At 47.3% G+C, this 22,158-nt stretch overlaps 1 protein-coding gene and 1 long non-coding RNA gene across 8 annotated transcripts in view; one reads left to right on the top strand and one right to left on the bottom strand.

Annotated features, from left to right (window-relative positions):
- The window catches only part of LOC309539655, a 23,872-nt gene extending 13,392 nt beyond the window's left edge, over positions 1 to 10,480 (bottom strand). For both annotated transcript variants that reach the window (XR_014222917.1, XR_014222918.1), the window contains exons 1-2: positions 10,402 to 10,480; positions 236 to 301 (exon numbers count right to left, since the gene is read on the bottom strand). This is a non-coding gene — a long non-coding RNA (uncharacterized lncRNA). The remainder of the gene's footprint in view (positions 1 to 235; positions 302 to 10,401) is intronic.
- Positions 10,056 to 22,158, top strand: LRATD2 (LRAT domain containing 2). Of its 6 annotated transcripts, none has more exons than XM_082235901.1 (2): positions 10,056 to 10,077; positions 16,496 to 22,158. In XM_082235901.1, exon 2 carries the CDS (start codon positions 16,501 to 16,503, stop codon positions 17,377 to 17,379), a length of 879 nt encoding a protein of 292 aa, XP_082092027.1. In that variant the 5' UTR covers positions 10,056 to 10,077; positions 16,496 to 16,500; the 3' UTR covers positions 17,380 to 22,158. The 6 variants fall into 6 exon arrangements, with proteins under 6 accessions (XP_082092027.1, XP_082092026.1, XP_082092023.1 ...); XM_082235900.1 differs by lacking the exon at positions 10,056 to 10,077 and adding an exon at positions 10,085 to 10,438 and having other exon boundaries at positions 16,499 to 22,158; XM_082235897.1 differs by lacking the exon at positions 10,056 to 10,077 and adding an exon at positions 10,085 to 10,438.

Here is a 22,158-nt window from a genome sequence, read left to right as displayed (position 1 = left end):
CTCCTGACATATGGTTGTCAAGCCTCTGCTTAAAGAGTTCCAAAGAAGGAGACTCCACCACACTCCTTGGCAGCAAATTCCACTGTCGAACAGCTCTGGACAGGACCTAATGGTCAGGGGTCCCTTTACCTTCAATTGCCTTCACACAATTGGCATCATGTCCACTACTGACTTAGGCTGCAGTCCTAACCACAGTGCACTGGGAGCATGTCCCATAGAATTTAGTAGGACTTACTTCTGAGTAGATCTAGATAGGAAGACACTGTTAGGCAGTTTTTTCCATGGCCAGGAGCTCTCAAGTCTGGGTGTTGAATAAAAAAAGATAGAAAATAATTCACTGACCAAATAACTGCACCACAGTGAAAAATGCATTGGGGAGGTGTTCGTAAAACGAACTATTCAGGCTATTAAAGCTTATGAAGGGGAAACCATGTAACATTGAAGTGGTGTTGTTGTGTCACTTCCTTAATTACCCTCTGGCGTTGGGTCAAGTGCTCAGATAGAGCAATGTCCCAGATGTTCCAATGTCCTCATGGCAACACATTTCACTGCTCCTGCTTCATATCATCGGCTGCTGAGGACAGGAGACCAGGTATTTGTACAAAGTTGTGCTTCACCAGGCTATGGAAAGAGAAGAGCTGCTCTTATTACATTTCTATCTCCACTTTCCTCCACCATAAGAACATAAGAAGGTGAGCCTGGTGGATCAAACCAGTGGCTGTTCTTACAGTGGCCAACCAGATGTCTGTGGGGAACCTGAAATCAGGATTAGAGCCCTCTCCCCTCTGGTGGCTTCCAGTAACTGGTAGCCATCAATTGCCCTCTCCTTCAAAAATTCTCCTTTAAAGCCATCCAAAAGGGGGCCCATCATTAACTCTTATGAGAGCATTGTGAAGTACCGTATTTTTTGCTCTATAAGACTCACTTTTTCCCTCCTAAAGAGTAAGGGGAAATGTGTGTGCGTCTTATGGAGCGAATGCAGGCTGTGCAGCTATCCCAGAAGCCAGAACAGCAAGAGGGATTGCTGCTTTCACTGCGCAATGATCCCTCTTGCTGTTCTGGCTTCTGAGATTCAGAATATTTTTTTTCTTGTTTTCCTCCTCCAAAAACTAGGTGCGTCTTGTAGTCTGGTGTGTCTTATAGAGTGAAAAATACGGTACTTTCTTTTAAAAAATATTATTATTATTATTATTATTATTATTAGTTTCCTAAAAGAAAAGAAAACAATTTGTACAACATTTTCCAATTAGCATTCCATAAGTATTCATCTTCCCCTCCACCCTTCCATGGTTTCCTCAAGTTTTCTAATACTGCTACATATTACAGTCGTACCTTGGAAGCCAAACGCCTTGGCTCCCGAACAAATCGGCTCCCAAACGATTGAAACCCAGAAGTGAATGTTTCGGTTTTCAAGCAATTTTCGGAAGCTGAACGTCCGGTGTGCCTTCTGCACCTTCCGATTGGCTGCAGGAACATCCTGCACCCAATCGGAAGCCACACTTTGGTTTTTGAATGTTTCCAGGAGTCAAACAGACTTCCAGAACACATTCTGTTAGAAAACCAAGGTACCACTGTATGATTATTCTAAACCAGGCATAGGCAAACTCGGCCCTCCAGATGTTTTGGGACTAATAATAATAATAATAATAATAATAATAATAAATTTTTATTTATATCCCGCTCTTCCCAGCCGAAGCTGGGCTCAGAGCGGCAAACAACAGTAAAATAATACAGCATTCTAAAATCAATTCACTGTAAAATCAGTTCTACAACTCCCATCATCCCAAGCTAACAGGACCAGTGGTCAGGGATGATGGGAATCGTAGTCTCAAAACATGTGGTGGGCTGAGTTTGCCTATGCCTGTTCTAAACTTCTCTTCTACAGTGTTCTCAGGTATACATTTTAGTGCTGTCCTTATTCCAAACCTGCTTGTGTTTTAACATGTTTACAATACATATTTTTAAATAGTCTGCAAAAATATTCCAATCCTCCCTGAAAACTGTCTCATCTTGCTCTCCTCCTCTTGCTAATTCAGCATATCCCATCAGTTTCAATGGCCCATCTTTTCCAGTATGTACTGCCTCATCTCGCCATTTTTGAACATGTAATATTCTTGCTGCGGTTGTCGCATACAAGAATAAATTCCTTTGGTTTTTTGATATATCTGTCCCGGTTATCCCCAAAAGAAACGCTTCTGGTCTTTTTGGGAGAGTCCTTCTATCTGTCCTAAATCTTCCAAGATTCCACTTCATTGGATGCCCATCAGATCAAGTGTCATGAGTGAAGGAGAACAACTATTCTCTAGCCTCTATCTCCATGACTTCATAGATGTATCCAAGTATGCATGAATGTGGTTTCCAGGAAGTCTCCCATACAGACAACTGACTGGACGGAGACCTGAATAGCTTCAGGAAGATGGTGGCCCCATGTGCCTTTGGACGTGATCGTCAGGTGACTGCCATTTTCAACAGCAGACCTGTGTTGATCATGCCATGTATCAGGTCACTTTCAGAAAGCAACAGTCTCCATGCGTGGGGTATGCTAGGCTGACCAACTCATTGACCGATTGGGGGCTAGCTGCCACTAGGACCCTAAACAGTGTCAAAGCAATGATTCTTCAACATCAACTTCGTTGGACTGGTCATGTTGTGTGGGTGCCCGATTGTTGTCTTCCAAAGCAACTACTCTATTTTGAACTTAAAAATGGAAAAGAGGTTTAAAGACTCTTTCAAGGCAAATCTAAAAAAAAAAAAGGAGTATAAACTCCGACAACTGGGAAACACTGGCCTGAGAGCGTTTCAATTGGAGAACAGCCTTTACCAAAGGTGTCATGGGCTTTGAAGATGCTCAAACTCAGGACGAAAGGGAGAAACGTGCTAAGAGGAAGGCAAATTTGGCAAACTCTCACTGTGATCAACTCCCACCCAGAAACCTATGTTCCCAATGTGGAAGGATGTGTGGATCCAGAATTGGCCTCCACAGTCACTCACAGACTCACTGTTAAAATCGTGTTCATGGAAGACAATCTTACATGGTTATGAGTGATCACTAAAGAAGAAGAAAAAAGAAGACCCTAACTTCCAGAACTACCGTATCTCTCTTAGGACCATCTCATCTGCTCACATCCATTTTCCCATTCATATCAGGTTTGTTAGACTGTAAGCTTGCTGGCTGAGACTGTGTTGGTTCTACTTTTTTAAAAAAATATTTTATTTAAACAAAGTCTAGAGATACATTTATAAACAGAAAATGGGATAAACTGCATAAACAAATATCTTACCGTATAGCTCATTCCAGTAATGCACAAAACAATTCCATCTCTCTGCATACATAATATTCCATTTTACACCTCCTTTTTCCCCAATAGCACCTATCAATTTATCCTGCGCTGCCACTTCCGACACAATTCATTAGCCATTCCCAAACAGTTGGTACATTCTGGTCTTTCCATTTTCTTACCCAAACGATTTTTTGCAGCCATTAGTAAGACAGAGACTAAAGATCTCAATCTCTTCTTCATCTCACTTTCAACCAAGTTAAGACAAAATCAACAAAACAGTAGGTCTTCTTATAAGGCCTGCTGCATCTGAAATGCGCTGTGAAATTGTTCTCCAGCAAGTTGTAGCAAATGGGCGTGCCCAACACACAAGGGCAGCACATTCCATTTTGCTACCCGAGGCAGAATTAGAACACAGCAGCAACTCACACAGAGACACAATGGACAACCTCTTTTGAGGGGAGGCGATTCTCCCTGGTTGCTGCATGGGGAGTTATGGCATGATCAGAAATACACACAGCCCAACATTAGCTACCCAGATATAACATCTCGGATTCACAGACCAGGTGACCATATTCTGTCCCTTTCTGACCTCAGAAGCAGAACAATACTGAGTGTTGTGGTTTATTATTGTGCTGGCAAAGCAATTGGCCTTTATTACATACTGGAAACAAATAAGAGGTGCTGTTTTTGTACTGCTTTCTTCATTTATTTTATGTGGGAGAATGGTGACCATGGCTTGGTGGAGAATTTTATTTAAAAAGCACACTTACTATAAATTATAAAACAGATATTAAAACTAATTTCCAGTTAATGCTCGACTCAGGCCATCAGAAACTTAGCCCTAACTGAAAGTTCTTGCAAAATCATCATTTTTGTTGTTGTTGTTATTGTTTTATTAATGTTTTATTGCAAACAAATATTTTCCTCTTCAACATTTCCATCCTTTCCCAAGCTATCTCCTACGTGGACATCCCACACAATTTTGAAAGTGTCCAGTGATGGACTGGAATCTAGTCAATAGTAACAGCTTCAATGCTATCATGCCCTCTCCTCATTCTCAAGCCCACTACACCTGCTTCTTAGCTGATCCCACCTCCCCACCTGAACCTAACCCCTTTGCATGTCAAGGTCCCCAGGGCCACCCCAATAACTCACACACCACACAAAAAAATTTGTTTAAGGTTTTGGCATAATTTTGGCCACAACTTTATTAAAATACAAATTTGTGAGTGGTTGCTTAGGCATTGGTTGCGACTATCTGACCCCGCCCGGGGACAGACTGACATTCCGCACACCTGCAAAAGTCAGAAAAGGGGAATACACTTGGGGCTAGCGACAGAGCAGGGAACCTGCCCTCAGCCCTTCCCAAATGCAGCCAGGAGCTCTTGCAATGGCCGAGCCCCCTTGAAAGGGGGACAAGCAATAGTTAGCCCCTGATTCCTTTAACGGAATCCCTTGCAGCAGCAGGAGCATTAGAGGGGCAGGCACAGCCAATCCATGCCCCTCAACCAACCAAACCATAAACCAATGCCTAACCGCAACCTTACAAGTTGTGACGATTTGCTATGCAGTAGGCAAAAAACAAATGGCCCCAGCCAATCAGCCAGATGGACAAAATTCCTACAGGGCCCCTGCCCCAAGAGCAGACGACCCCATGACAGGCATAGCAAGGTCAAAGCGAACAACCCTAAATATAGGGGGGGGGAGGACGGGCAATCCGATGCATGCGCGAAAAGAGGAAGCCCTAGCCTCGTGCAAGGAGTTTTAGCATTTCTGGCTGTCAATCAACAAATGGCAACATTAACTTCTTCCCAACAACAAGGGAAGCCCAATCACATCAGTGGCCAACGATCAATTAGCCCGCCCCACAACTTTGGAGTGTCCTGGCGGCCCCCACCACAACACGTGCTCTCCATGAAGGAGAACATGCTTTCACACACGGTATATGAACTCCTGGCCAAGACGCTGACCAGGAGAAAAGATCAGGAATGGGGGAAATATGGCAAAAGGAGAGGGAGAGAGAGGTGGCAACTCTAACCAGAGCACGTTTGAGAGTGGAATGGACTCAGGAAGTGATGAATTCTCCTTCACTGGAGGTTTTTAACCAGAGGCTGGATGACCACATGTCAGGGGCATGGTAGCTGTGCTTCTAGCATTTCAGGGGGTTGGACTAGATGATCCTTAGGGTTCCTTCCAATTCTACAATTCTGATTCTGTGTCTACAGAAACCCTACAACTCACGATAGCATCAGCTTACCACCTCTACGCAAAAGAACCCGTATAGTGTAGTGTGGTCAGAAATCTGACAAGCATGTATACCATGTTGTCATTTAGGCAAGCACTGAATACATTTTTAATGTTTAAGAAGGCTTTCCCTGAAGTCTGCCCCAGTCATTTCATGGAATAATAATTGCACACTTGTTTTTAATTGCACCGAGTTTATATTTATTTATTTTGTTTGTTGTTGTTTTTTATCTTATTCTGTTGTGTGCCACTTTGGTTACTTTGCGTTGTGATGCGGTGTATAAATCTGCAAATAAATAAATGCATGATAAATAAAGAGCAGATCACATTTCAAATTTGCCATCTGTTAAGACTTAAAAGGTGAAAGGCTGAACAAATCCCCAAGAACTGGTTCGCCTATGATGGGTCAAAAAGGTAAAGGACCCCTGGACAGTTAAGTCCAGTCTAAGGCGACTATGGGGTTGCGGTGCTCATCTCGCTTTCAGGCCGAGGGAGCTGGTGTTTGTCCATAAACAGCTTTCTGGGTCATGCGGCCGGCAGGACTAAACCGCTTCTGGAGCAACAAGGCACCTTGACGGAAACCAGAGCGCACAGAAACGCCATTTACCTTCCCACTGCAGTGGTACCTATTTATCTGCTTGCACTGGTGTGCTTTCGAACTGCTAGGTTGGCAGGAGCTGGAACAGAGCAATGGGAGCTCACCATGTCGAGTGGATTCGAACCGCTGATCTCCAACTGATCAGCAAGCGCCACCCGCTCCCCCTATGCCTATGATAGTAACATAGAAAGCTACCTTACATGGTGTCTGACCCAAGACTTTTTTTCAGCTGTTCCAGCACCTCTCAGGTGAGTGCCATTGCCATTCTAAGACAACGAGGGAGGTGTTAATTGTGAGTTCCGGCACCTAGAAAAATACCACTGTCTGACCATTACTCCATTGTGCCTGGTATTGTCTATGCCAGGGGTCAGCAAACTTTTTCAGCAGGGGGCCAGTCCACTGTCGCTCACACCTTGTGGGGGGCTGGACTATATTTTTTTTTAAAAAAATGAATGAATTCCTATGCCACACAAATAACCCAGAGATGCATTTTAAATAAAAGCACACATTCTACTCATGTGAAAACACCAGGCAGCCCCCCCCCCAAATAACCCAGAGATGCATTTTAAATAAAAGGACACATTCTACTCATGTATAAAAACACGCTGATTCCTGGATCGTCCGCGGGCTGGATTTAGAAGGCGATTGGGCTGGATCCGGCCCCCGGGGCTTAGTTTGCCTACCCGTGGTCTATAAAGGTAAAGATAAAGGTACCCCTGACCATTAGGTACAGTTGTGACCGACTCTGGGGTTGCGATGCTCATCTCGCTTTATTGGCCAAGAGAGCCGGTGTACAGCTTCTGGGTCATGACTAAGCCGCTTCCGGCAAACCAGAGCAGCGCACGGAAACGCCGTTTACCTTCCCGCTGGAGCAGTACCTATTTATCTACTTGCACTTTGATGTGGTTTTGAACTGCTAGGTTGGCAAGAGCAGGGACCGAGCAATGGGAGCTCACCCCGTTGTGGGGATTCGAACTGCTAACCTTCTGATTGGCAAGTCCTAGGCTCTGTGGTTTAACCCACAGCGCCACCCACGTCCGTCCCATGGTCTATGCCAACTGGCAAAGTCTTTCCAGGATTCCAGACTCGGTACATTCACAGCCGTAACTGGAGATGGCAGGAAATGGCACTGGGACATTCTGCATGCAAAAGAGATGTTCTGGCACTGAGCTATAGCCCTCCCCCTGGTGTCCAGTGCCAATTCCAGAGCCAGTTTCAGATGTACCCTGTTAGTGTTTAAGATTACCTATGGGCACGTGCAGCTTGCCTTTCCTTCATCACCAAGCAAGGAAATACTTTGCATCCCTGCTTGTCTGGAAGTACAAAGCTTCCAAGGCAGATGGCAGAGCTTCCTTATAGGCCTGAACGCCGGCATCTCTCTTTTTTAGAAATTAAGCACTTGCCCACACACCACTTGACAGCAGACAACGCAGTCCAAAAAATATATATATGCCTGGAACATTTATAGCTTATGCAGAAGTTCTCAAGCCGTGGCTCGTTCGCTCCATTCCAGTGGTCCACGGAAAGCTTGCAGAACTGTGAAAGAATCATAGAGTTGGAAGGGTCACCTAAGGATCATCTAGTCCAACCCCCTGAAATGCAGGAATCTCAGCTAAAGCATCCATGGCAGATCCAATCTCTTCTTAAAACCCACCAAGGATGGAGAGTCCACAACCTCTCGTGGGGGGACTGTTCCACTGTCAAACAGCTCTTGCCATCAGAAAGTTCTTCCTGGGACTCAGCTAGAGTGGTGAAGAAAAAGCGATTTATACACGTTGTATGTGCCACCAGAGGGCGATGTGGAGACCTGGTTTTTCTCTACCTGTTTTCCCTGTTTCATTTTACAACGCTTTAAACTGAAACGCTTCTTCGACCCAGCCCTGGTGCTTAGCTGGAATCTTCTTTCTTGTAACTTGGCCCTGCTGCTAATTTTTTTTGTGTGAAGATGGAGAACCAGGTTGTTTTCACCAGGGATGGATTATATCCAACTGGCTAGCAATGCCCTCCTGAACACAGGCCAGCAATTTTCATTATTATTATTTATTAAATTTATTAAATTTATACTTCCCTTCATCCAAGGATGGCAGGATGGTTTACAATATAAAAAGATAAAAATACATTCCATAGTAACAAAAAAACAACAACCAATGATTTAGAGGCTATTTAAAGGCGTCTGCTCTTTGGAACACCTTCCCATCAGATGTCAGAGATAAATAACTACCTGACATTCAGAAGACATCTTAAGACAGCCCTGTTCAGGGAAGTTTTAAATATTTAATGCTGTACTGTTTTTAACACTTGATCGGGAGCTGCCCAGAGTGGCTGGGAAACTCAGCCAGATGGGCGGGGTATAAATAAATTATTATTATTATTATTATTATTATTATTATTATTATTACTATAGATTGCTTAATTAGCCAAAGGCCTGGGAGAAGAGGAATGTTTTTGCCTGGCACATCAAGATATGCAAGGAAGGCACCAGGAGAGCCTGCCAGGGGAGACAAGCAGGGAGCCACCACAGAAAAGGCCATGTTGCCATCCTCAATCAATCAATCTCCAGTCAATATAACTATCCTTCCACCCCCAACTTTACATTATAAAGGAGTCCTTTCCAGGAGCCTGGCCTAAGGCCTGTGAATATCACTCATAATACAGCACTGGTTTCGATGAAGATACAGATGCCAAAGGAAAAGCAAGACCCCCAGCAATTGTCAAGCGGTTTGCACACACAAAAAGTTTGAGAACTGCTAGCTTAAAATTTTGCTTCCTGTGCCACTTACACCAATCTCAGGAAACAGGGGTCAGTTCACCAGCCCCAATATCATTGACTCTGACTGGCAGCAGCTCTCCAGGGTCTTGGGCAGATATCTCCCCCTCCCCAGTTCAAAGCATGTGCTCTACCACTGAGCTATGGCCTGCTCATAGCTGCGAGTGTTGTCGTTTAAACCTAGCTTGGGCTCCTCCTGTGCCTTAAAAAAACAGCTTGGTGCTTATGAATCACATACTTTTTACGGTATGGAGATATAAACATCATGGCCTGCTAATTTTGGAGCATCGAATCGATGTTTTACATCGGCTGATTGGGGTGGGTGGGGAGATGGCAATTAGCATCGCCACTTGATTGGGGCGGGGAGAAATCCAGCCTTGGCTGGGCGCGTGGCTTTTAACAGCAGCCTTATTTTACAGACGAAGAGCTGGCGAAGCTTTTAAGGAGGCTTTTAAGGAGAAAAGTCATTGGTGGAGGAGAGGATTCATCGACGGCTACTAGCCATGATGGCTTTGCCCTGCCTCCACAGCTTGAAGCAGCGATGTTTCTGGACAGCAGTTGCTGAAAACCACAGGAGGGGAGTGCTGCTGCGCTCGAATCCTGCCTACTGGTTTTCCCACGGACATCTGGGGAAACAGGGTGCTTATCTAAATGGGCCATCCTGCATAATCAGTCACAAGACCCGGTGCACACATACCATTGAAATGGCAACGCCCATCAACTTTGGGGAAACCTGGTCCACTCAGATATTTTAATGGGGGAACCGCGAGGACCTCAGCCCCTAGGAGTTAACTCCTTTGCAATGGCCTGATCCAGCTTCTCATGTGCTTACGAAGCAGTCTGCCTCCACCCTCCGCTCAATTCCCCGTTAAAGGCGCAGGCGGCGCGGCTGGGCTTTTGTTTTTTTAAAGTTGGCAACCTCCGCACCAACTCGGTACTTTCCGATTCTGACTGCATACGACTCGGGTTTTTTTTTCTTTGAGCAGCACCTCCCCGCGAAAAAAAAATAAAAACAACGCACAGAGATACGCACACCAACGACTGCTTTAACTCCTCCTCCTCTCCCCCCCCCCTGCCGATCTTTGCCCGCCCCCGAACCAAAGCTCCCTCCACTGGCTGCGATCGGCGCTGCGCGCACCGAGCAGGGCGCACGGAGGAGGAAGCGCCACCAAAGACGCGCGACTTTGGTGCGTTTGGGAAACAAAAAGCGGGCGGGCGAGAAAGCGCGCACCCGCCTACCTCCCGGGAGAGCCGTGCCTTTAAATGCTGGGGACTCCAGCGCCCGCCTCGCTCTCTCCAGCCACCCGCTCCGGCTCCCGCTTGTTGCTCAGGCCGGCTGGCGAGGCGGGCGCGCGGCGCGCAGCCGGAGCGCACAGCGCGGCGACCATGAGCCACCTGCGGCCGGGCTGAGCTGGAGGGGGGAAGCCACAACTCTCTGTTGGCTGTTGCTCCCCCCCAAGGGGGGGGGACGAATAAAATCCCCCCAGCCTCCAGGAACCAGGCGGACTAACCGGCTCCCCAGGAGCCTCGCAGCAGCGCCGTCGCTTGGTAAGTTTCCAGCGCCGTCGCCACCATCAGCAGCCGCTCTCCGGACGGAGGAGGAGGAATAGGAGGAGCGGGGGAAGGTATGGGGAGTGGATCAGGTGACGGGAGCCAGGCACACCTGGGCTGATCTCCGGCTTGTTTGTGCAGAGAAGGCGGCGGGAGAGGTGAGTGGCTCTCTCGGGCTGCTGCTGGCTGCTCGCGTCTCTCTCGGGCTGTAGCTGGGCAACCTGGTGGCCGCCGCCGGCGGCACCCCGCCCCTCCTTTCCCTCCCCTCCCCCACCCCACCCCACCCCCCAAAAAACTTTGATCGCTGGAGGAAGAATGTGATGGAGGAGCGCGAGGGGGAGCGCAGCTCGCGGAGAAAAAGATCCCGCTGGGAAAACTCACCCGCGATTCGATAAATAAACTAAGGTGGCCGGCAACTGGGCTGGGCTTTCAGCGTGTTCTCCGGCAAACACTCCCTTTAAAAATCAACAGCCTCGTAGGCAAAGGCAAAGTTAGCCCAGACGTGGAGTCGCATTTTAAGGCTTTGGTTATCCTTCGGGTGCTTTCCAAGTCAATTCGGGAAGAGGCGCTTCAGTAACGCTGTAAGAGTCCCGTTTGCATATATATATATATACTGATAGGAGAATGTGTGTCTTGCCCCTTAAGAGCCCTAAATGTTTGGAATGAAGTCTTACTGAATGGAATTGGACTTCATTCTCTCAATAAGAGTGTACGCTGGTGGCCCTTGACAAGGGGCTGTTCCAACCTCAGCCTCTCCTCTGCACTATGGAGAGAAGAATGGCCTTCCTTAATGGGTTGTCGGATGAACTGATTAGATTATGATGGTCTATGCCAGTGGTTCCTAATTAGCTAAGTCCTGTGGACCCCGTTTTTCAAAAGCCAAGCCATGGACCCCCTACTTTTGAATTTTTTTAATGTATTTCTTGGGTAGTTTTGTTATGTGAATAGTACCACAGTCCCTCCTGTGTGGGTTATGCGAACTCCCACTTGGGAACCACTGGTGTATGGGAAGTGCTTTGGAGACTCTGGAAGAAATGCAGAATTTTAATACTGGCATTTAATTGCCATTTCTACTGCTGCTTATTTTTTCATGCCCTTATCTGCTCTTCAGAGACATAGGAAGCTGCCTGGGATGGTTTGGTCATCTAGGTCAGTATCATTTACTGCAACTGGCAGGGGACATTGCTACCCATCCTGTAGATACCAGGGACTGATCATGAGACCTGAGGTGCTTGTCCACTGAGCAGTTGCCCTTCCTCTGTCTAGCCACTGTCAGAAGTGGGATGATGAAGCAGGCAGATATGGGCCTCTGCCTGACCCAGTAACATCCTTCTGGTGCTCTTACTAGAAAGGGCATAAGTGATGGAAGGGGCCACCCCTGCGAATTTTGAGAATCCCTCAGGATCAAACTCCTAGCAAGAGCAGCATTTTCATCTTGGGTCCCTTCAGCTCTGCTCGGCCTTCTCACAGGAGTCGGCCGATGGAATGATGTAGACATCAAACTCTGTGCAGCAAGAGTCAAAGTGAGATTTTGCTGGAGCCTGAAACTTACCCTGCCTTGCTTCTGACTTGTGTGGATCATCGTCTCTAACCTCTAGCCCTGCTATGTTCTATGGTCCCCCTGGGTTCCTGAGGCCTTGCCAGATCATGGTATTGATCAGTCTAAGAATTAAGCCAGGCACATTTTGTACCTGGCTTCTATTGGCCACTTGTGACCAGGTGAAGATGCCTGGGTGCCTGACATCTCCACCATCTGGAGGTACATGTCTGGGATCCTTGGGTCTTGATTGTTTTCACACACGAGCAACACATCCTGTAGAATTCAATCAGTTCTATTTTATCTCTGCAATCAGAATGAATTTCAAGAACCAAAATGCTTTTTCTGTGCAGCCTTCTGTGCAGTGAACAACATTCCAGTTAACTGTTGTCTTCACTTATCCCACCCAACTGCCCTGCCCACACTTGTGAAGGATATTCCTATGTTATGAATGGTCCATGTCACCATTAAGAAAAAGAGGCCAGAATAGGCTAATATATATGTGGACTGTCCCTGGATCAAGGGAATTTTCTTCTTGAAGTTCAAGGTTGTCATCTGAACTAGCCAGGTATTTAATTGAGAATCAATCACAGCCAGTCCTTCATTTGAAAAATTAGAGCAGTCTTTTCCCAAAATGCAAACTAGGCATTCCATTTTGGTGACTGCAACCCTGGTTTAAGGAGACATTTGGCACTTAGCTATCCGACTTTCTAACACTGGCTATTGATGCTTGCCACAGGGCCAAAAAAAACCCCAACAACAACTGACTGCAAGCCTAGCTTTGTAATGCAGTAGAACCTTTTTGCTTTGTGGAACTGCTCCAGAGCTCCTCTTCCAGAGCTTGCGTCTGGTGGTGCTATGGGAAGTAGGAACAAAGGGTTGTTTTGTTTTGGCGACTTGGTTGTTGTGGGTTTTGCTTTGACTCCCAGGTTCTTTAAATAAAATGCTCAGGTTTATGGCTAGCAGCCCTTGTCCTTTCTGGTTCCTCTCCTTGCTCTGATAGCTTCTTCCCTCCTCTTTAGATGTAGGTGGTTCGTTAAGATTAAGGAGCCTGTCGCTTTGCTCCTGTTACTCTATAGCAGGGTTTCCCAAACTTGGATGTCCAGCTGGTTTTAGACTACAACTCCCATCACCCCTAGCTAAGCAGGACCAGTGGTCAGCGATGATGGGATTTGTAGTCCAAAAACCACTGGAGAGACCTACGTTTGTGAAACCCTGTTCTATAGGGATGGGTACACTGTGGCCCTCTGGACATTCCTGGACTGCAACTCCCATCACCCTTGATCACTGGGACTGATGGTAATTGGAGTCCAGAGGGCCACAGCTTTGCCAACTTTGTTATCAAGCAGTGTTTCCCAAACCCAGGTCTTCAGGTGTTTTGGGACTACAATTCACATCATCCCTTGGTAGTTAGAAATGGTGGGAGTTGTTCAAAAATTGTTAGGGACCCAGGTTTTGGCAACACTGCTATAAAGTAACATGGTATGCTGATATGATCTCATTTAGCAACAATGAAATTGAGACAAGTATCCTCTCAAAGTTCATCCTTCCCAAAGAGTAGCAAATGATTTGGTGGGCGGGGGGTAGGTGGAAGGGAGGATAATCATGGCAGCGGTTGCCTTGTCTTTTCCTTTACCACATTTGATACAAAAAAATGACATTAATCAACGAAACCTGCAGAGTGTTGCATGTGTGCATCAGTCACATATAAGGAGGGAAATCTGAGCTGTCAAATAACTGAATCATAGGGTGCAATGCCAAGACTTCAGCTGCCCATAGCTTCTCTATAAGCAAGCAGCTGGCGGTCTGACATCAGCATCACTTCTGTTTACATAGCTGATATATGGGAGCCATCCCTTGTCAAAGCAGCCGGGTTTAATTTGGCCTCCTTCTGCATTGTGTTAAGTGCTTGCTTTGTGTGCTCTTCAGTCAAGGCAGCAACCCTAGGCAGGTGGAAAAGTGGTACCCTTTCAGGCTCTCACCTGTTCTGTGATGTCTAGTCCTTCCTGTTCCTGTTGCAGATTCATCCCATGTCTCTCAGTGTGGTGTAGTGGTTAAGAATGGTAGACTCGTAATCTGGTGAACCGGGTTCGCTTCCCCGCTCCTCCACATGCAGCTGCTGGGTGACCTTGGGCTAGTCACTCTTCTCTGAAGTCTCTCAGCCCCACTCACCTCACAGAGTGTTTGTTGTGGGCGAGGAAGGGAAAGGAGAATGTCAGCCGCTTTGAGGCTCCTTTGGGTAGTGATAAAGCGGGATATCAAATCCAAACTCCTCTTCTCTCTGTTGCATTGCAACTCCCTCTTCTAACAGGTGGGGAAACTTCTTGTTACCTGAGCTCCCTTTCCCAGCATCCTTTGCACCATGTGATACTTAAGTCTGTTTCCTGCTACAGTTGGAACTGGCTCAAACTGCTGATTGGAGACACACACACACACCCTATAGTTTCCAAACCGATATGCATTTCATCCTACACACCCCATGTTTTCTGTAGCAACCCCTCTTGGCTGCTCATTGTGTTCCTTTGCACCACGTCTTCTTAATGTGGTCTTAGGGAGCCTAGATGAGGCACTGAAATGCCGAGCATCAGCTGAGAGGTGTGTGTGTGTGTGTGTGATAATTATGGGGATTGCAGCAAACAGATGGGGGGATGAGACCCTCTCCTCTCCTGCTGAGGTCTTTAGCAAAATCCCTTTTCTAGCCTTGGTGTTTGCTGGGAAGGGGAATCCACCCCCAGCCTCTCCCCACCCCGCTCAACTGATGCTTGTTGCATTTTTATAAAAACAGCCGTTTCAGCACAAAGACGTATTTAACATCCTGCCTAGTTCAAGCCTGAAATATCTTTCTTCAAAAACTCTGTTCTGTGCATAACCAAAAATATTTCTTCCTCTGTCAGTTGTTGCTCTTTTGTTTTCCCCTCCCCGTTCTCTTTAGACCTGCCTGTGCAGTATGGGGAGCTTTTATCCTGTTCTGCAGGTACATTTCCAGATCAAGGGGTTAGGGGAGGTGCTCAGCCACCTACACACAAGTGTTAAAGCAAATGCTTTGCATGTCTAAGATCTCCGGTGCAAGCGCTGGCATTTCGGCTTCAGAAATCTCAAGTAGCAGAGTTGTGAAAGATCCTTGGCTTTAGGCCCTACAGAGCTGCTGTTTGTCAGGGTAGAGGTGCCCTGGGTTTAAATGCTCCGGTCCGGTATAGTTTGGACCTGAGAGTGGTCACTAAGCAGTGTAGGGAGGGCAGAAGCAGATGGTAGATTTAGACACCCAAGGCTGCAGTTCCCAGGGGCTCCTTTTCATCAAGGAGGGCTGGAAGTCAGAGGTCAAGTTACACAAAAGAGTCTCTTACTTTTGGACATGTGTATGATTGCTAGATTTGGGGTGGTTAAGCTCAGGCAGTCCAGCTGATTTTGCTGGACTAAAACCTGCCCCGGCCAACATGTCCAATGGTCAGGGACACTACAAACTGTTGTCTAGCATCAACTGGAGGGAAACAGGTTCCCCCATGCCTGAACTAGAGACACTGGGGTGGTTGTAACACCGGGTGGGGGGGGGGAGCTCAGGCTTGGTGGCCAAATGTGGCCCTCCATGTCTTTCAACCTGGCCCTCAGGGCTCTTTCTAGAGCTTTGCCTAGCTGGAATGTCTCCTTGAATAACATCTCTTTCTTGGCTGGATGGAGAAGCAAATGCAGAAACTCACCGACTGGATAAGGGTAAAATTCGTACCCATTGCCCTGCTCTCTTTTGCCTCTGGCCCTGTCCGTTGCTAGCATGTGGCCCCTGAAATGTTGCCCAGAAAGAACCCTTGGGTTGGAAAAGATCTCCCACTTTTCCCCTAAGAGTTGCAGTACAGTGATACCTCAGGTTACATACGCTTCAGGTTACATACGCTTCAGGTTACAGACTCCGCTAACCCAAAAATAGTGCTTCAGGTTGAGAACTTTGCTTCAGGATGAGAACAGAAATCGTGCTCTGGCGGCGCAGCAGCAGCAGGAGGCCCCATTAGCTAAAGTGGTGCTTCAGGTTAAGAACAGTTTCAGGTTAAGTACGAACCTCCGGAATGAATTAAGTACTTAACCCGAGGTACAGTGGTGCCCCGCAAGACGAATGCCTCGCAAGACGGAAAACCCGCTAGACAAAAGGGTTTTCCGTTTTTGAGCTGCTTCGCAAGACGATTTTCCCTATGGGCTTGCTCTGCAAGACGAAAACGTCTTGCAAGTGTTCCAATTTTTTTCCGCTCCCCCCTTTTTCTAAGCCGCTAATAGCCTTTTAGCCGCTAAGCCTTTAATAGCCGCTAAACCGCTGACAGCGCTAAGCCGCTAAGCCGCTAATAGGGTTGCTTCGCAAGACGAAAATACCGCTAGACGAAGAGACTCGCGGAACGGATTAATTTCGTCTTGCGAGGCACCACTGTACCACTATATTGTGATAAATGGCCATGCAGTTCTGCAACCTGTGAAGTGAGGGATGAGTTTTGGGGGATTCTGCCTGCACTAATGCCTCTGTTGGTTTTTCCTTTCAGCAGGCATGGGGAACCAAGTGGAGAAGCTGACGCACTTAAACTACAAGGAGGTTCCCACCACAGACCCGACGGGCATGGACAGGGATGAGGGCCCCCGGATTGGGGTCTCCTACATATTTTCTAACGACGACGATGACGTGGAGCCTCAGCACGACTCCGTGGCACCTGACCTAGGCGGAGAGCACCCCACGTCTCAGCCGTACGACCCCCGGCTTCACGAAGTGGAATGTTCCATCTATTACCGCGACGAGTGCATATACCAGAAAAGCTTCTCTGGGGATGCGCCGATGTCCGACGGGGTGGAAGGAGGAGGCCACCTGGCCACCTACACCCCAGAAAACCTTTTGAACCAGTGCAAGCCTGGGGACGTGGTGGAGTTTGTCTGCCAGGCCCAGTACCCTCACTGGGTGGTCTACGTTGGGGATTTCCAAGTCGTGCACCTGCACCGGTTGGAGGTAGTGAACAGCTTTCTGACTGACGCCAGCCAGGGCAGACGGGGACGTATTGCTAACCAGCTATACCACTACAAGCCGCTGAGCCCGGCCACGGTGGTGCGGAACGCCCTAGACCAGGTGGGCTGCAAGGACCGGGACCTCAGCTGGAGGAACTCGGAGTGCTTTGCCGCCTGGTGCCGCTACGGCAAGCGCGAGTTCAAAATCGGCGGTGAGCTGCGGATAGGCAAGCAGCCCTATCGCTTGCAGATCCAGCTGGGGGAGAAGCGCAGCCACACGCTGGAATTCCAGAGTCTGGAGGACCTCATCATGGAGAAGAGGAGGAATGACCAGATCGGGAAGGTGGCCGTCCTCCAAGAACTGTCCAGCCACCTGCAGCCGGCCGAAGATGCCGACGGCAAGGATCCCGGGGCCCAGACAGCCAACGAGTAAGCGGGGCTTGCACCGCTGGGCCCACCCTGGGTGATGGATTAAAACTGAAGGCGGAGAAACTGAGCTGTTATAAGCCCCTTTGGGCTGCTTCAGGGTGGCTTCACTCCAATCACATGTGAAGGGAAGTGTGTGGGGGGGAAGCTGATTAAGTGTCTGTGCTTTAGCACTTAACTCCTTCCGCGCTTGGTAGAACCAGCAACTTTACTTTTTTGTTTTGTTTTGTTTTTTGGTCAAGGGTTAAAACTCAGGGAGATCTTCCTTCCTCTCTGTTCTGGCGTGGTTTTCTCTCCCCCAGCCAGCTCCAAGTCTGTGCTTTTAGCTCCTGCAGCTTTAAATTTGGGTGAAGTCCAGTGGCTCTGGGCTACATGATTAAAATGCGGAGTCGGAAAGTTCCCCTCTGCTGTCTGTTTTCCCCCTCCTTTACCTCCTAGTTTGCATTGGCATTTCTGGAATCTATTTCAGTCCTGGCCTCCCCAACCTCCCCTGCCCCCATTCCTCCAAGGATCTAATGGCTAAATCACTGTTAACGCTGTAGAATGGGGTTGTTGGCCTGTTTGTATTGGCTCCTTAATAAAGAGAAGCCAGCCTTTGGAAGGCTGTGGGATGGAGGCTCCTGGGTCCCCTTTGTGGGATCTCTGGAAGGAGCCCTTGTTATTAGACTCCTGCTCCCATCATCCCTGTCCATTGGCCATGTTGGCTGGGGGACGATGGGTGTTGGAGTCCTGCAACATCTAGAGGTCTACTGGTTCCACATCCCTGGTGTAGGAGGACAGTTGCAACTTCTTTTCACTTTTAACCAAGGAGCCTAAAATATGTTGGCAGAAAGTTGGCTTTTGTTTCCTGGTAGCAGGGCAGGTTTCCTTCGGGTGCTACTGAAATGGTTAGCAAAGCTTTCCCTTGAATTCTGTTGAGCCATATGACCCACTTTCAATATATCTCACAGGCCAGTTGGGGGGGGTTTTTTTGGGGGGGGATCATACTATTTTGGTGGCAGTGGGAGAAGGATTAAATCCACGTGGCACCATTGGGATGTGAATTGGCTTCATAGCCACATAATGTTTGGGCACATCTATGTTATTGCAAAATGTGAATTAATTCTACACAATTTAATTGCACAATAGGAACTGATAGCCTCCCCCCCTTTTTTTTAAGGTCTCTGGGTCCAAAATTTCTGGGTTTGCATGACAGTTGGCTTGGAGGGCAGACATACTTTGATTTAATTGCTTTTGGAGATCAGGTTCTTAGTGATTTGGAAGAAACTGGTTGTCTCAGTCAGTTTGTATTGTAATTTGGTTTGCTTACGAAATTGATTTCAGGATCCCAGGAAACCTGTTTCTGAAAGGTTGGGGTTTTTTCACCCTTTCCCTTTCCCTTTGCACCTCAGTAAGATCTGCAGATCGTAGAAAGCCCTCTCCCTCTCTGAGTAGCGGTTTGGCAGTAGACTAGGCTTATCTGTTGCCTGAAGTTATGGTGGGTTTTCAAGCTCTGTTCTGGCTTCACCTGCTGCACGTAGATTCCTCCGGAAGCCTTTTTAAGTTCATCCCCATGTGCCGCTGCGCCACAACGATATTGTTGGGGGAAGAAAGAGGGAGCAATTGTTCTCCTTTTGGTGATAGATCTGATTTTTAAAAGCCATTTTGACTCGTCAAGGGATCGTAGTTGCAAAAGGAGAGAGATGCAAAGCCTTCCTTTGTAGTGGCTTGCTAGTGCAGGGTAACAATTGAATTGGCCCTGTTTTTTGAAAGCTCTCTTCACTTCAATGGGGTTTATGTAATAGCCATGCTTGATGGGTTGTTTTCTGCCTGAGAATTGCATCCCACTTCCTAGCATTCAGAGAACACAACAGGGTCCTTCACACAAATGGGGTGAGGAAGAGAGAGCTTATTTCTTGAATGAGCCACCGGATTGACTTGAGGTAGCAAGAATTAGTACTGTACTTGAAAGCAAAGTGTTTTCAATGGAATTAAGCAGAATATATAGTATATTCCCCCCTCCCCCTCTCTTACAGCTTGCAGTTCTCCACTACCTGATGCAGAAAAAATTCCCTTGCCCATTCCCTTGTCCATTGCAAGATTGGATCACATGTAATTGGAGAGAGTGGACTGTACTACTCATGAAACATACTTTGGGGTATTCCCATGAGAGTTAGCAGGTCTGTTCCAGGGCAAGCAACTTTTGGGTTGCGAGTAGTTTGGAAGGCAAAGGAATTTCAAATTTGATTCGGTTGTCGTGACTCTGAAGTTAAGGAAACTGTAGCACATAGGAAACGCTTTCTTAGCTTCCCCTAACACTTTCTGTCTGTTCTCGGGATACACTGTTCTGGTGCAGCGGCAACTAGGTAAACCCACAAGCCAGATCATTTGTCTTAAACCAACGTAATATGGCGTCCTGAAAGCCGTTTTCAACAGTAATCCCGAAGTGGCTTGCTCTGAAGTATTCAAACCTGAAGTTAGTGGTGCACCTCAAAGAAGACAGCAGATTGTACATTCAACAGAAAAAAGTGGTAGAAGCTTTCCAGGGCTGTACCACTTTAGGCTGCAGGTGTGTGGGGGGGTCACATGATTGGATGCTTCTCTTCCCAGAACAAACACAAACCTTCCCTTAGCATAGAACACGCATGCCACAAATGTTCATATCACAATTTTCTCTGTGTCGTAAACAGAGTCTTATCCAATGCGGCACTCAAGATATGTGATTGCCCCCCCCCCAATACTTTGAAATAGTACAGTCCAGGAAAACAAAGTTGCTGCTTCATTCTGCTGAATGTAGAACTCCACAGAAACTTGCAGCGCTTGTCTGATTCTTGCACCCCAAGCAAACCCACACTTGATTTGACTTAGCTGGGTTGTGGGCTGTTGCATCGCTGTTTGTTTTTGGGTGGAGGGATAGCAATGCTATTATTTCACCAACCAGTTTCTGAGCTTTTCGTTTTGAGATGACGGAAAGTTCACGTTAATTTCTCGAGGAAGCCACCGGTGTCTGAAAACACGGGCCAGCTTCCGAGTCGTGTGCTCCAGACCATGCGACCCCCTAAACAGCTGTGCACAATGCGCAAGATCTGAAGGTGGCATTGAGGAGCAGGATGCGGCTCCTGGCATGCTTCTGAGGCTGTTGTCGGTGCACCTGCCTACGCCAGAAAAATCCTGCTTCCGGTGATGTCGTCCCTTTGGTGGGTGTGAGCTGTGGGCTTGGTCTCTGTCCCTGTGAGATGGAAATGGCACCTGAGCATCATGGGGAACCCAAATTCCTATATACACAAGCCACTTATGAGCACCAATTGAGTACTTCCTGTCATTGTGCCTCCCCAGAAACCAGTGGCTTCTTCCCTCCTTCTCCCCCGTGGAATAAAAGGTTTTAAGGATGCCTTAAAATAGGGCAATGTCTCGGAACTGGGCTTGATGCTGGAGGAGCCAATGCTTATCCTGGAACCTGCATCTTGTTTGGCAAGGGGATGCGTGTGAGACTGGTGTGGTTTTAACGGGTGAAGCAGTGGGTGGGAAGCGATGTCTTGTTTCGCTGTTTTCCTGCCCCTTGAGCCATAGACGTGCAGTGTCACCTGAAGGAAAACAGTGGGGAGGGATTGTAGGAGAAAAGCAGCAGGTGGAGGAAGGGTTAAGACATGGGTCGGCAGCGTGCGGCCCATGGGCCAGATGCGGCCCTTGAAGACTGTTTTACCGGCCCACGAGCCAATCCCTAACCGAATCGCTCGCTCGGTGAGTCCCCCGCGCACTGCGCTAAACCGGTGCAGCACGGGGACTCGCCGAGCGGCACTGGAAATCACATCTGCGCATGCACAGATACCAGAAATTGCATCTGCGAATGTCCAGATGCTGAAAATCACTTGGGCATGCGCAGAAGCGATTTCTGGCACCGTGGACATGCGCAGACGTGATTTCACTCTGCACCAGTCCGGCCCACAGATTATCTCCATGGGAGTGATCCAGCCCATGGCCAGTAAACCTTTCTGACCCCTGGGTTAAGCATTCACATGTTCCTCCTCCCCTTTCCCCTCCATAGCTTTTCTGGTGGTCACACATCTGAGTTTTCCCCTGAAAACTTAGCTCTCCCTTCGGTATGAGGCCTCTGTCCGAAGTCTACAGAAGGGAGGGTTGTGGCAGATGACACCTTCTTCCAGCACTTTGGTGCCATAACAGGTGAGGAAGCAGTACCTGCTGCAATTCTCCTTTCATTAAACCACTATTAAAGGCACAACGGAGCCTTGGCTTTCTGTTAAATCCTTCAACTGTATCCTGGCTCCAGAGTCGATTCTATAAAGTTATTAATGATTCCGGTCCTCAGTTTTGTGTAGGACGAGATTTATTCCACTATGTAACGAGTGGTTGTAAAATTATATTTTCTTACGCAAGTATTTTTTTTGAAAGAAAGCCTATAATGAGAATATTTACATTTCTTGAAAGTTGTTGTATTATTTTCACACGCAAAAAAAAAAAAAAGAATATCCTCCAAATCGGTTATTATTTTTGTCATTGGTGATCTAAAAGTATTTTCTAGGTCATAAATCTACTGTAAAAGAAACTATAAATGTCAAACATTGTGAATCTATGTATCTACAAGGTACTAAACTGTAACTTTACTGTGAAAATTATTTTCCCCTGTGTGTCCGAAACACTGAAGATGGTTTTGGGGGAAGGACCTTTTCCCATCAGCTTTTATTCCCCCACCCCCAAAAAAACCACGACGTGCTTTATTTGTAAAAGCAAATACTTATTCATTGTTGGACAGCTGCTCAGGTTTAAACAAAACTCATTTGTTAACTGA

This window comes from Podarcis vaucheri (assembly GCF_965113315.1).
Source record: "Podarcis vaucheri genome assembly, chromosome: 8".
NCBI lineage: Eukaryota > Metazoa > Chordata > Lepidosauria > Squamata > Lacertidae > Podarcis > Podarcis vaucheri.
The sequence above is the reverse complement of the archived record's forward strand: the minus strand, read 5'-3'. Positions and strand labels throughout refer to the sequence as shown.